General features: G+C 42.7%; 1 protein-coding gene across 1 annotated transcript in view; it reads right to left on the bottom strand.

Annotated features, from left to right (window-relative positions):
- Window positions 1-15,828, bottom strand: part of MAMLD1 (mastermind like domain containing 1) — a 301,664-nt gene that overhangs the window by 131,484 nt on the left and 154,352 nt on the right. Inside the window, exon 2 of the mRNA XM_069747050.1 lies at window positions 12,405-14,093. Within this exon, the coding sequence (XP_069603151.1) occupies window positions 12,405-14,093 (1,689 nt within the window). The remainder of the gene's footprint in view (window positions 1-12,404; window positions 14,094-15,828) is intronic.

Genomic DNA, 15,828 nt, shown 5'->3' with positions numbered 1-15,828 from the left:
ATGGTTTGAGATTCCCTCTCTGCAGCGGTGGGAACTCGACACCTAACAGCGGGCGAGTGATCGGTTGTGAGAAGTGAATTAAAGATCTGAACCAAATATATTAATTATCTATGGAAAGGTAAATGGGGCGGCACAGCCTTCAAAATCTCAAGCCAAGTGGTAAATTCACACTTCAGTGCTTAAATGGGTTAACCTTTGCTGCCACATCGCACACCTCGGGTGCTCCTCGCATATGAAACAAGTCCAACTATGCAGTCCAAAAAGAAAAAGGAATAACGAGGGCACTCACCAGTCTTCTAATTGTGCAATAATCGCTTACTTTATTAATGTGACATCTAAAAATTCAAGGTCGGGCTACCGATGGAGCCGAAGCTCAGGTGAGCAGGGGGGAGTGGAGACGACGGCCGTTTCGCGCTGTGCTTGCGCTTCTACAGGTCAGAAGCGCAAGCACAGCGCGAAACGGCCGTCGTCTCCACTCCCCCCTGCTCACCTGAGCTTCGGCTCCATCGGTAGCCCGACCTTGAATTTTTAGATGTCACATTAATAAAGTAAGCGATTATTGCACAATAAGAAGACTGGTGAGTGCCCTCGTTATTCCTGGCTTCCACACTTTCTTTCCTGTGACACCCCCACCCTTATCATGGGTGATTTCAACATCCCTATTGCCTCTCCCCTCTCCCCATCTGCTTCTCACCTTTTGGCTCTAACCTCCTCTTTCGGCCTCTCGCAGCATACTAACTCGCCAACACATGAAGATGGAAACTCCCTTGACTTGGTCTTCTCCCGGCTTTGCTCAGTGGATGATTTCACAAACTCCCCTCTCCCACTCTCTGACCACCACCTTCTTTCATTCTCTATCAAGAACTGCCATCCCGCTCAGGTCACCCCCACTTTCCACACTTATAGAAACATACAGGCCATTAACACCCAGGAACTTATGAAGAACTTGCAGTCCTCATTGGCCCCAATCTCCTCCATCTCATGTCCTGATTCTGCTCTGAAGCATTACAATGAAACCCTGCAAAGTGCCCTGGATGAAGCTGCTCCTCCTATACATAAAACAACTCGGCACAGACGGCAACAACCGTGGCACACGCTGCAAACACGTTTCCTGCAGCGGTGCTCCAGGTGCGCAGAACGTCTGTGGAGAAAATCTAATCTACCCGAAGATTTCATCCATTATAAGTTCATGCTAAAGACATACAATTCTGCCCTTCACCTCTCCAAACAAACCTACTTCAACACCCTCATCACCTCCCTGTCCAATAACCCTAAACGTCTCTTTGACACGTTCCAGTCCCTACTCAACCCAAGAGCGCAGGCCCCAACCACGGATCTCCGTGCTGACAATCTGGCCAATTACTTCAAAGAAAAAATTGACCATATTCGACAGGAAATCATCTCCCAATCTCTTCATACCATGCACTGTCCTCCCTCCCCCACTGCATCTAGTTCACTCTCTGACTTTGAACCAGTTACAGAAGAAGAAGTAAGCAGGCTCCTTGCATCTTCTCGCCCGACCACTTGCACCAGTGACCCCATTCCGTCACATTTCCTCCAGTCCCTTTCCCCGGCTGTCACCTCTCACCTAACAAAAATATTCAACCTTTCCCTCACTTCCGGTATTTTTCCCTCCTCATTTAAGCATGCCATCATACATCCATTACTTAAAAAACCATCCCTCGACCAAAACTGTGCCGCTAATTATAGACCTGTCTCTAATCTTCCCTTCATCTCTAAACTCCTCGAACGCCTGGTCCACTCCCGTCTTACCCGCTATCTCTCAGATAACTCTCTTCTCGACCCTCTTCAATCTGGTTTCCGCTCTTTACACTCTACTGAAACTGCCCTCACTAAAGTCTCTAATGACCTACTAACAGCTAAATCTAATGGTCACTACTCCATGCTAATTCTCTTGGATCTCTCTGCAGCATTTGATACTGTGGATCATCAGCTCCTCCTCACTATGCTCCGCTCCATCGGCCTCAAGGACACCGTTCTCTCCTGGTTCTCCTCCTATCTCTCTGACCGATCCTTCACTGTATGTTTCGCTGGTTCCTCCTCCTCTCACCTTCCCCTTACTGTTGGGGTTCCTCAAGGATCAGTCCTAGGCCCCCTCCTCTTCTCTTTGTATACTGCCCCCATTGGACAAACAATCAGTAGATTTGGCTTCCAGTACCATCTCTATGCTGACGACACCCAACTATACACTTCTTCTCCTGATCTCACGCCTGCCTTATTAGAAAACACCAGTGATTGTCTTACCGCTGTCTCTAGCATCATGTCCTCCCTCTATCTGAAACTAAACCTGTCAAAAACTGAACTCCTCGTGTTTTCTCCCTCTACTAACCTACCTTTGCCTGACATTGCCATCTCCGTTTGCGGTTCCACCATTACTCCAAAGCAACATGCCCGCTGCCTTGGGGTCATCCTTGATTCTGACCTTTCATTCACCCCCCACATCCGATCACTGGCTCGCTCTTCTTACCTGCATCTCAAAAACATTTCTAGAATTCGCCCTTTTCTTACTTTCGACTCTGCAAAAACTCTTACTGTTTCACTTATTCATTCTCGTCTGGACTATTGTAACTCTCTACTAATCGGCCTCCCTCTTACCAAACTCTCCCCGCTCCAATCTGTCCTGAATGCTGCTGCCAGGATCATATTCCTCACCAACCGTTACACCGATGCCTCTACCTTGTGCCAGTCATTACACTGGTTACCCATCCACTCAAGAATCCAGTACAAAACTACTACCCTCATCCACAAAGCACTCCATGGCTCAGCACCACCCTACATCTCCTCTCTGGTCTCAGTCTACCACCCTACCCGTGCCCTCCGCTCCGCTGATGACCTCAGGTTAGCATCCTCAATAATCAGAACCTCCCACTCCCGTCTCCAAGACTTTACACGTGCTGCGCCGATTCTTTGGAATGCACTACCTAGGATAATACGATTAATCCCCAATCCCCACAGTTTTAAGCGTGCCCTAAAAACTCATTTGTTCAGACTGGCCTACCGCCTCAATGCATTAACCTAACGATCCCTGTGTGGCCTATATTAAAAAAAAAAAAAAAAAAATTAATTAACTGGTTCATGCAGCTTTACATGAACACCCAAGCCTTACACTATGGCTGGTCCGAATAACTATAGCAATTGTTACCATCCACCTCTCGTGTCTCCCCTTTTCCTCATAGTTTGTAAGCTTACGAGCAGGGCCCTCACTCCTCTTGATATCTGTTTTGAACTGTATTTCTGTTATGCTGTAATGTCTATTGTATGTACAAGTCCCCTCTATAATTTGTAAAGCGCTGCGGAATATGTTGGCGCTATATAAATAAAAATTATTATTATTATATTATTATTATTCCTTTTTCTTTTTGGACTGCAAATATATTAATGTTGGGTTGCCACTTTAAAAAATGGCTGCAATTTGTGCATTCCCAAATGTGTTTTGTGATCCACTCTTTACTGCTTCCTCTGGTTCTCTAGTATAGTGACACATTTGATTTTCCATCCAATAGTTGATAAACTCTAAGGGTCTCAGGTGAAAAAAAAATATATAAAAAAACAATTGCTCATCCATTGCCCTAAGCATCCAAGTGTTTGTTTCACAGGTTCCTATTGGCACATTCCTTTGTCTTCTGAAAAGTTTAATGTCTTTTAAGAGTCTTTTCTTAAAATATAAAGAGTACCTAAACGACTGTTCTTGTGGGTTTATGTCACAACAGCTGTGCCTTTCCCTCTGCTCCACTGTTTGCTACAAAGATCAAATTTCATGTCTTTGTGTTCCTACTCCAACTGGCAGCCATCCACATTCCTTCTCAGTACACAAGCTGCACCTCTTTCCATTATATGGGAAAAATGCTGTGCAGCTTTAGTTCCAGTCCTAAATTGCACTAGATCTCTTTATTGGAAATAATGAACCATTTCACATAATTGGGCAGTTTAATTAATAAGATCCAATATGACTAGAGGAAAATAAAGAGAAGCCAGCTAACAAAAGGGCTTGCGGAACGCTATGGTGAGGATAAGTATATTGAAGGTCAAAACTGATAGTACCAACATTAGGGCCATGGAGTGGTATTTAGCGCACTCCTCGAATTACAACAGGGGATGTAGAGGAACAACCACAGAACTACAGTACTTCATTAACACTATATTCTCTATTTCGGCATGGGTGGAACTTTACGAAAGACATTTATTTACTTTGGCAAGTACACAAACCCCTGGAAGACCTATACGAGCATAGCATATATGCAATGAGCAGATGATGTTTGGGCTGAGGGTAAGGCAATGGCTTCAGCGATGCAAAGGATGAATACTAAGTCTACATGAGCACAGGCTATAGGGCTTGTCCGCCACTGCTCACTTCCGCACCAGTAGGTGATGACATTGCGGCTGCACATATCTGTTGGTATGTGAACATGATTGGCAGGTATCATGCAGGTTCCCTATTTGAATAAATAAGAAAGTTACATGACACCTACGAAACATGCATGTTTCCTGACAGGTCAGCGCACATCAGAGGCCATCAACGCCACTCACCTTCCGAGAAGCCCCAAATAACCCTTTCAAGGACCAACTTTTTATGATCATTGTTATGTATGTTTATCTCATGTATTGTAATAGAATATTTATTGTTAATAAACGTGTAATTTATTGTTAATAACTATATTTTATACTTATATTTATTATATTCTTGATGTTATTTTAGCTAACTATTAAAGGGAACCGGTCACCAGTTTTTCCCAATATAAAGTACAGCCAGCACCTTTAAGCCATCTGTTACAGCATTATAGTATGTTGTATAGCTGTCCCCAATCTCCTCCGCATAGCACAAAAAAGAGCCTTTATTATACCCACAGAAGGTGCGGTCCAGTCCAATGTCTCTAGTCTTGATCGGGCATCTCTTCTCTTCCCACAATCGCCGTCCTCCCGCCCTGCTTCATGTGGATGACAAGTCCTACATCATCCATATAGTGTCCCCCATCACGTTCCACCACAGACACACTGCTCTCTGCCCTGCTGAGGGCAGACTAAAGTACGGTAATGTGCATGTGCCAGTAAAGGCCAAAGAATGCCGTTGACTTGGAAGCATAACTGGCGCATGCACACTACAGTACTTTGCTTTGCCCTCGGCAGGAGAGAGAGAAGTGCACCTGTGCAGGAGCGCGATGGGGAACACTGTGTGGATGACGTTGGACTCGTCATCCACATGAAGTAGGGAAGGAAGAGGATGATTGTGGGAAGAGAAGAGGTGCCAGATCAAGATGAGAGACACCCATTAAACCGGATGGCACAGTATGTGGGTGTAATAAAATTACTTTTTTTACTATGCAGAGGGGATTGGTGACTTACACACAACTTATTGGCACACGCTAAAAGAAGGCTTAAAGGCGATGGCAGTACTTTATATTGGGAAAACTAGATGACAGGTTCCCTGTAAAAGATCTACTATATAATTGTCTAAGGGTCACTTCCATCTGTCCTTCTGTCTGTCTGTCACGGATATTCATTGGTCGCGGCCTCTGTCTGTCATGGAAATCCAAGTCGCTGATTTGTCGCGGCAAAACAGCAACGACCAATCAGCGACGGGCACAGTCCAGAAGAAAATGGCCGCTTCTTACTCCCCGCAGTCAGTGCCCGGCACCCGCATACTCCCCTCCAGTCACCGCTCACACAGGGTTAATGCCGGCGGTAACGGACCACGTTATGCCGCGGGTAACGCACTCCGTAACCGCTGCTATTAACCCTGTGTGTCCCCAACTTTTTACTATTGATGCTGCCTATGCGGCATCAATAGTAAAAAAATGTAATGTTAAAAATAATAAAAAAAACAAAAAACCTGCTATTCTTACCCTCCGTAGTCCACCGAGCTGCACGCGCCTGCCATCTTCCGTTCCCGGCGATGCATTGCGAAATTACCCAGAAGATTTAGCGGTCTCGCGAGACCGCTAAGTCATCTGGGTAATTTCGCAATGCATCCTGTGAACAGAAGATGGCGGCACCTGTGCGCGTAACGCCGGAGCTTCGCTGGATCCCAGGGGTGAGTAACATAGTAACATAGTAACATAGTAACATAGTTAGTAAGGCCGAAAAAAGACATTTGTCCATCCAGTTCAGCCTATATTCCATCATAATAAATCCCCAGATCTACGTACTTCTACAGAACCTAATAATTGTATGATACAATATTGTTCTGCTCCAGGAAGACATCCAGGCCTCTCTTGAACCCCTCGACTGAGTTCGCCATCACCACCTCCTCAGGCAAGCAATTCCAGATTCTCACTGCCCTAACAGTAAAGAATCCTCTTCTATGTTGGTGGAAAAACCTTCTCTCCTCCAGACGCAAAGAATGCCCCCTCGTGCCCGTCACCTTCCTTGGTATAAACAGATCCTCAGCGAGATATTTGTATTGTCCCCTTATATACTTATACATGGTTATTAGATCGCCCCTCAGTCGTCTTTTTTCTAGACTAAATAATCCTAATTTCGCTAATCTATCTGGGTATTGTAGTTCTCCCATCCCCTTTATTAATTTTGTTGCCCTCCTTTGTACTCTCTCTAGTTCCATTATATCCTTCCTGAGCACCGGTGCCCAAAACTGGACACAGTACTCCATGTGCGGTCTAACTAGGGATTTGTACAGAGGCAGTATAATGCTCTCATCATGTGTATCCAGACCTCTTTTAATGCACCCCATGATCCTGTTTGCCTTGGCAGCTGCTGCCTGGCACTGGCTGCTCCAGGTAAGTTTATCATTAACTAGGATCCCCAAGTCCTTCTCCCTGTCAGATTTACCCAGTGGTTTCCCGTTCAGTGTGTAATGGTGATATTGATTCCCTCTTCCCATGTGTATAACCTTACATTTATCATTGTTAAACCTCATCTGCCACCTTTCAGCCCAAGTTTCCAACTTATCCAGATCCATCTGTAGCAGAATACTATCTTCTCTTGTATTAACTGCTTTACATAGTTTTGTATCATCTGCAAATATCGATATTTTACTGTGTAAACCTTCTACCAGATCATTAATGAATATGTTGAAGAGAACAGGTCCCAATACTGACCCCTGCGGTACCCCACTGGTCACAGCGACCCAGTTAGAGACTATACCATTTATAACCACCCTCTGCTTTCTATCACTAAGCCAGTTACTAACCCATTTACACACATTTTCCCCCAGACCAAGCATTCTCATTTTGTGTACCAACCTCTTGTGCGGCACGGTATCAAACGCTTTGGAAAAATCGAGATATACCACGTCCAATGACTCACCGTGGTCCAGTCTATAGCTTACCTCTTCATAAAAACTGATTAGATTGGTTTGACAGGAGCGATTTCTCATAAACCCATGCTGATATGGAGTTAAACAGTTATTCTCATTGAGATAATCCAGAATAACATCCCTCAGAAACCCTTCAAATATTTTACCAACAATAGAGGTTAGACTTACTGGCCTATAATTTCCAGGTTCACTTTTAGAGCCCTTTTTGAATATTGGCACCACATTTGCTATGCGCCAGTCCTGTGGAACAGACCCTGTCGCTATAGAGTCACTAAAAATAAGAAATAATGGTTTATCTATTACATTACTTAGTTCTCTTAGTACTCGTGGGTGTATGCCATCCGGACCTGGAGATTTATCTATTTTAATCTTATTTAGCCGGTTTCGCACCTCTTCTTGGGTTAGATTGGTGACTCTTAATATAGGGTTTTCATTGTTTCTTGGGATTTCACCTAGCATTTCATTTTCCACCGTGAATACCGTGGAGAAGAAGGTGTTTAATATGTTAGCTTTTTCCTCGTCATCTACAACCATTCTTTCCTCACTATTTTTTAAGGGGCCTACATTTTCAGTTTTTATTCTTTTACTATTGATATAGTTGAAGAACAGTTTGGGATTAGTTTTACTCTCCTTAGCAATGTGCTTCTCTGTTTCCTTTTTGGCAGCTTTAATTAGTTTTTTAGATAAAGTATTTTTCTCCCTATAGTTTTTTAGAGCTTCAGTGGTGCCATCCTGCTTTAGTAGTGCAAATACTTTCTTTTTACTGTTAATTGCCTGCCTTACTTCTTTGTTTAGCCACATTGGGTTTTTCCTATTTCTAGTCCTTTTATTCCCACAAGGTATAAACCGCTTACACTGCCTATTTAGGATGTTCTTAAACATTTCCCATTTATTATCTGTATTCTCATTTCTGAGGATATTGTCCCAGTCTACCAGATTAAGGGCATCTCTAAGCTGTTCAAACTTTGCCTTCCTAAAGTTCAATGTTTTTGTGACTCCCTGACAAGTCCCCCTAGTGAAAGACAGGTGAAACTGCACAATATTGTGGTCGCTATTTCCTAAATGCCCAACCACCTGCAGATTTGTTATTCTGTCAGGTCTATTAGATAGTATTAGGTCTAAAAGTGCTGCTCCTCTGGTTGGATTCTGCACCAATTGTGAAAGATAATTTTTCTTGGTTATTAGCAGAAACCTGTTGCCTTTATGGGTTTCACAGGTTTCTGTTTCCCAGTTAATATCCGGGTAGTTAAAGTCCCCCATAACCAGGACCTCATTATGGGTTGCAGCTTCATCTATCTGCTTTAGAAGTAGACTTTCCATGGTTTCTGTTATATTTGGGGGTTTGTAACAGACCCCAATGAGAATTTTGTTACCATTTTTCCCTCCATGAATTTCAACCCATATGGACTCGACATCCTCATTCCCTTCGCTAATATCCTCCCTTAAAGTGGACTTTAGACAAGACTTTACATAGAGACAAACCCCTCCTCCTCTCCGATTTTTACGATCCTTTCTAAACAGACTGTAACCCTGTAAGTTAACTGCCCAGTCATAGCTTTCATCTAACCATGTCTCGGTTATTCCCACTATGTCAAAGTTACCTGTAGATATTTCTGCTTCTAGTTCTTCCATCTTGTTTGTCAGGCTTCTGGCGTTTGCGAGCATGCAGTTTAGAGGATTTTGTTTTGTTCCAATCTCCTCACTGTGGATTGTTTTAGAAATGTTCTTACCTCCCTTCTGAGTATGTTTTCCTGGGTCGTCTTTGTTCGAGTCTAATGTTTTTCTTCCCGTCCCCTCTTCTTCTAGTTTAACGCCCTCCTGATGAGTGTAGCGAGTCTTCTGGCGAATGTGTGTTTCCCAGGTTTGTTGAGGTGTAGTCCGTCTCTGGCGAGGAGTCCATCGTACAAGTAATTCACACCGTGGTCCAGGAATCCGAATCCTTGTTGTCTGCACCATCGTCTTAGCCAGTTGTTTGCATCAAGGATCCTGTTCCATCTCCTGGTGCCATGCCCATCTACTGGAAGGATAGAAGAAAAAACTACCTGTGCATCCAGTTCCTTTACTTTCTTCCCCAACTCTTCAAAGTCCTTGCAGATTGTCGGTAGGTCCTTCCTTGCCGTGTCATTGGTGCCAACATGTATCAGAAGAAATGGGTGGACGTCCTTGGAGCTGAAGAGCTTTGGTATCCTATCGGTCACATCCTTGATCATCGCACCTGGAAGGCAGCATACTTCTCTTGCAGTTATGTCCGGTCTGCAGATGGCTGCTTCTGTGCCTCTCAGTAGTGAGTCTCCCACCACCACCACTCTTCGTTGCTTCTTGGCTGTACTTTTTGCTGTCACTTGTTGCTGTGTGCCCTTTTCTTTTTTGCTTGCTGGTATTGCTTCATTCTTAGGTGTGCCATCTTCATCCTCTACAAAGATTTGATATCGGTTCTTCAGTTGTGTGGTTGGTGATTTCTCCATGGTCTTCTTGCTTCTTTTGGTCACATGCTTCCACTCATCTGCTTTTGGAGGTTCTCTGACACTTTTTGCACCTTCTGTGACCAGTAGAGATGCTTCTGTTCTGTCTAGAAAGTCTTCATTCTCTTTGATGAGTTTCAAAGTTGCTATTCTTTCTTCCAGACCCCGCACCTTTTCTTCTAAAAGGGCCACTAGTCTACACTTCTGACAGGTGAAATTGGAGTATATAACTATTTTTTATTTTAGTTATTTTTTTAACATAGATATGGTGCCCACACTGCTGTATACTACGTGGGCTGTGTTAGATACCGCGTGGTGCTATATACTACATAGGCAGTGTTATATACTATGTGGGCAGTGTTATATACTATGTGGGCAGTGTTATATACTATGTAGCTGTGCTATATACTACGTGGGCTATGTTCTATACTGCGTGCTATATACTACAGTACGTGGCCACTGTTATATACTGTTATATACTGTTATATACTGTTATATACTGCGTGGGCAGTGTTCTATACTACGTGGCTGCTATTTACTGCGTGGCCTGTGTTATATACTACGTCGCCTGTGTTATATGCTGCGTGGCTGCTATATACTGCGTGGGCTGTGTTATATAGTATGTGGCTGTGTTATATACTGCGTGGCCACTGTTATATATTGCATGACCTGTATTAACGCATCGTGTATTCTACAATATGTATGTATATAGCAGCCACATAGTATATAGCACAGGCCACGTAGTATTTGTCTGCTATATACTACATGGCTCCTATATACTACGTGGCCTGTGCTATATACTATGTGGCTGCTATATACATACATAAATAAATATTCTAGAATACCCGATGCATTAGAATCGGGCCACCATCCAGTGTTTTATATATTATACTGAACCTAACTGTCCAAACACAGTTATGGGATAGCTTAATTTCATGGATTCAGGCTTATATTGCTTCTGTCTGCAGCCCCCAATATAGCTATTGCTTATATTGCTACTCCATAATGCCAAGATCCGTCCAGTCCGGAGATGCACTATACATTAGTTTCAGATCTTTCTAGATTTATTGCTTTTTCTTTATCCCAGAATTTCCTTGCATTTCCTGTTAGCCTATGATCCTCCTGTTTCACAGCTATTCTTATTCTTATCTCTCTCTGAAATATGCTTCCTTCCTGACCTTTGTTACATCCAGTTAAATACTAGGAAAAATGAGCATAACTTCTCATGTGCTCAATATCCATCTAGGTGGATTTTTTTCTTTCTCCTTAAAAGCAGACACAGGAAAAGTGGAAATGCCCTAAAGAACGCAAAAAGAATTCTCTCATAAAAAATGTAATACATTCAAAAAGTGTAAAGCGTCGAATATCGCCCAAATATTAAGACTTGGACATGAGACAAGGTCATTTTCCATTATACTCTGCATACATTTGTAAAGTAAAGCAAGATTGAGTCATTGAAGACTTTTATAGAAAATGCTAAATGAAACAAAATCTATGATCATAATATTTAAAGCATCTATTGTTTTAGTTTTTATTTCATAAATTAATAGTGCATGTTAAAATAAGAAGTTTTGTAATATATCTAATCAGAATAATCTGCATCTTTTTACTCCGGGACTGATCTTTTAATCTCAAAATTCTCAAATCACAATTAAAATCTGTCTTCAGATTTTCCCATTACTGAGATAAGAGAAGACAGTTGGTGCTCAAAAAAGTTCTATAGAGATCTGTAACTAACTTTCAGGAGAACTTGCAGCAGAATGGCTGTGCCTGCCTCTAGCTCTTCACTCCTTGTCCTCCTATCTCAGTAATAGGAGATGACCGGTGGTACTTTTGAAAATCTATGAAGATGACGGTCCGGCTAGAGGCAGACACAGACATTGTGCGAAAAGCTTTCTTGAAATGACATGTAGAGTTCCCTATAGAAAATTTATGAGCACTAACTGTTTACATAGTTTGCTCTTTTCTTTGGTAACAAACAGATGCAAAACTTAGACGATAAAGAAAAAAGCAAGAAGAAGATCTGGTGCCTTTGAAATATGGTGCTGGAGAAGGATGTTGTTAAAACCACAGATGGCATGAAAAACAAACAAATCAATTTTGGAACAAATCAAGCCACACATGTCACTCAAAGCAAAGATCACTAAGCTACTTTGGACACATCATACAAAGAGAGCAATCACTGGAGAAGGACATCATGGTCAGAAGAATAGAAGGAACATTGCGAAGAGGAAGACCAGCAACCCAATGGCTTGATACTATCAAGATAATGGCAGAGAAGATCCTGATGGACCTATCTAGGCTTGCACAAGATTGGTCTTCCTACAGATCATTCATCCATCAAGTTGCCATGGATCGAGACTAAGCTGAAGCCTGTTAAATTATATGATAAACTGTCTTCTCCAACCTCAGTACTGGGAAAACCTGCCTTGACTGAATATATATTTTACAGATTTTAACCATAAATTGAGAATGAATGAACAACTCAGGAGGAGAAAAAAAGCAGATTTCTCTGATAACATACATAACAAAGTTTCTTATTTTGATGTGTACTATTAAGTTATGAAATAATAATTTAAATGACGGTCACTCTTTAATGACAAAATGCTTTTTGACTTGAATACAGCACTGTACCTAGAAAAAACCTTTACCTGTCTGGACTGAGGAGGCAATCCACTGGTCTGCATCTGTCTCTGCATCCTTGAAGGCTGCATCAGTTGTCTTATCTGTTGTTGGAGAAACTGATTGTTGCCGACCTGCGGATTCTGCTGCACTGCTGCAGGCTGATGTTGGGGTTGTTGCTGTTGTTGCTGCTGCTGCTGCTGCTGCTGCTGCAGATAATGGATAAGTGATCCAGAATTTGATGACAAGTTCATTTTCTGGTTAGCAGAATCAGGTGCAAAATGAGACAGTGGCTTGGTGTTGTTAAAGGAAAACTGGTCGTGACCTCCTGAATTATCGTTGACTATCGCAGACTGCAAGCCGTTGGAAGGCTGCTGCATAATCATGTTCATATTTTTTGGCTGGTTTGTGGTCATTGATTTGAAAAGAGAATTCTGTAGGCTTGACTGGTTGCCTGTTGGGGTGAGGCTGGACATCAATGTGTTCTGAGGACTAAAGGGCTGTTGATGCAAAGCCGGGCTTGAAAGTTTCTCTGGTTGATAGGGAGGGGAAGGTCCAGGATTGGCAGGTGCCATACTTGGCACCATGTTGTTTTGGGGGCTTTTAATAGTGTTTGCTGGGATGTTGCTTGTAGTAATATTCTGTAATATAGAGTTTTGAGGGCTGAAGGGTTGCTGGTTCAGAGCTGGACTTGCAATCTTTTCGGACACATAAGGTGGGGAAGGTCTGTTGCTTGGGTTGTTGCTTGAAGGCATGCTTGACAAAATGGCATTTTGTGAACCTTGTATAGTGTTCCCCTGTAAATTTCCTGTGCTCATACTGGGTACCATGACATTTTGTGGACTGAAAGGTTGCTGAGGAGAAGAGCCAGGTCTGTATGGTGGAGAGAGACCTGTAGGTGATATTGTTGGCCAGTTAGGTGTTGGCACTTGCTGCTTGCCTGGAGGTACTTGTTTGCTTGCTGCCAGTTGTTTCAACTGTTGTGCATGCCAGTTTGTCCCAGACATGTTGGCCATTGATCCAGGTAACATAGCCTGTGACTGACTCTTACTCTGACTTGCAGGAATAGGTGACTGAACAGGCTTGCTTGATGATGCAATTGGATAGTTGGTTCCAGCAGATGAAGGTCTAATTTGAGGAGATCCAGCATTTGCAGAACTACAGCCACCAGAGAAATCCTTGCCAGAGATATGGTTGTCCAAATGAGTTGATTGTGTTGGGGAGAGCTTGGGAGTTGTACTTAAATTAGGTTGAGAATGGCTCATGACAAGTGGCTCATCTGGCTTACCTGCCAAGATTTTCTCAAGATCCAGGTCATTTGGAGATGGATCTGGCATTTTGGTTAATTCTTCCAATAGGTCCTGAAGTTCTTGGTCCACAGATTGTAGATTGGGATTTTTTTCTTCGTATGTTACTTTCTGACACATATCAGTGTTTGAGAATGGTGAAGCCATCCCTCTCCCATTCATGTGGCTATTTTCAAGCAGAACTTGGTGTCCACCGACCCCCATGGATGAAGTGCTATGATTGGTGGAGAAAGGAGAATGCTGCAAATCAGAGCAGGGTACACTTGAGCTGGCGCTTTGCGTTTGGCCCATTGAAAGTGTAACATCATCGAGACAGAGTCGTTTGTTGTCACTTGAAAATATAATATCGTTTATGCCAGAGGACACAGGGGAACTGTCATCTTCCAGCTTTCTCTTTATGGATCCTTGTAGCTGAAAGATAAGAACAGACATTGTTATCTCTATTTGTTAATCGCGGCATTTAAGTCACATTAGAAAGATTACAAACAGAAAATGATAGCATAAAAGGTTTTACAAATCTTCATATTAAAATGTCATTGTCAAAATGATTAATACTGTCACCAGTCTGCAATATTTTACATTTGTCTCTTTACAATATGGCAAATGTGAGGAGGATTGATGCTATTGATTCACGATATGTTATTCTTCACCTCTTTGTCATTGATTCATCATTCTTATCATCATGTGTGTATAACCACAATTAGCCATGCAAACATTAATCCAACATCCATCTCACACGAATGACAACATTAAAAAATCTCTGTAAATCTGTGATTTTAACACAACAGCAAAACTGCGATAAATCGCAACATCCCATTTCCCTTTATATAGACCACAATGCCTGGAACGATTGCACGTCTTCTGTCCTAAATCAATAGCCTCATATAAACCTATGTATATTCCCAGGAGGTTGTTGGTTTGGGTAAGCAGACCAACGGCAAGTCCACGTATCTTGGTCCTTTCACAGATCAGAACATACGTCCATCTGAAATTGGACCCTAGGTCATACCCAGAAAGGTCCAGGAAGCAGAGATATGTGAAGTTGTTTGAAGGTATCCTAACACCGCAAAGCTTCTGTCCTTTTCTTTGGTTGTGACATGGTAGTTTTGCTTTAGTTTTTTGTACTTTGTATATATAAGGGCCTAGCTCCCTATTATAGGCTGTGCATCTTGTCTATATAGCTTTCCACGTGTAGGTGTCTGGTCAGGTCTAGGTCCTGCTCTGCCTACATCTATTTTGAGACCTGCTGGCTTATAGTGAGGTGAACTACAAGAGTTAGGGACCATCCCTACTGGGTACACCTTGTCACAGTGAGTTGGCTTTTAAACTCTTTTGATAAATATAATGTCAATAACATAGGGTATTATTTGTCACGTACAATTACCATATTTTCCGGCGTATAAGACAACTTTTTAACGCCTGAAAATCATCTCAAGAGTCAGGGGTCGTCTTATACGCCAGGTACGGCGTGTGCAGGGAGCAGTCCTGGATGGTTCCGAGGGTCTGGAGGAGAGGAGACTCTCCTTCAGGCCCTGGGATCCATATTCATGTAAAAAAAAGAATAAAAAAAAAAAAGTGATATACTTATCCTCCGACGGCCCCCGGCTCTCAGCGGTGCAAGCGGCGGCCTCCGTTCCTAAGGATGCATTGAGCGACGGACCTTCGATGACGTCACGGTCACGCGACTGCGACATCATCTAAGGTCCTTCTTTTTTTATACATGAATATGGATCCAAGGGCCTGAAGGAGAGTCTCCTCTCCTCCAGACCCTTGGAACCATCCGGACCGCACAAGCCGTATAAGATGACTGGGCGTATAAGATGACCCCCGTCTTATACTGTGAGTATATCCCAAACTCCATATTTTATATGGAAAAGTTGGGGGTCGTCTTATACGCCCAGTCATCTTATACACCAGAAAATACGGTACTATTAATTTACTTACTGCGGGGCATCTACTCATTTTGCTTTTATCTTAAATTCTGTTTTTTAATCGTCACAGTGTGAATGTGCACCTACACACTGCGATTACACTAACATGTGTTTCTGCTCATTTCTTTGATTTTGCTGTGACATGAAGGACTCATTGGGGCCATTGGTAATTTCTATATGTATTTAAGTCAAAATGATTATGCAGGGTTTACTGT

Source organism: Ranitomeya imitator, chromosome 2, assembly GCF_032444005.1.
Source record: "Ranitomeya imitator isolate aRanImi1 chromosome 2, aRanImi1.pri, whole genome shotgun sequence".
NCBI lineage: Eukaryota > Metazoa > Chordata > Amphibia > Anura > Dendrobatidae > Ranitomeya > Ranitomeya imitator.
Note: the sequence above shows the minus strand (reverse complement) of the source record. Positions and strands in the feature narration are given on the sequence as shown.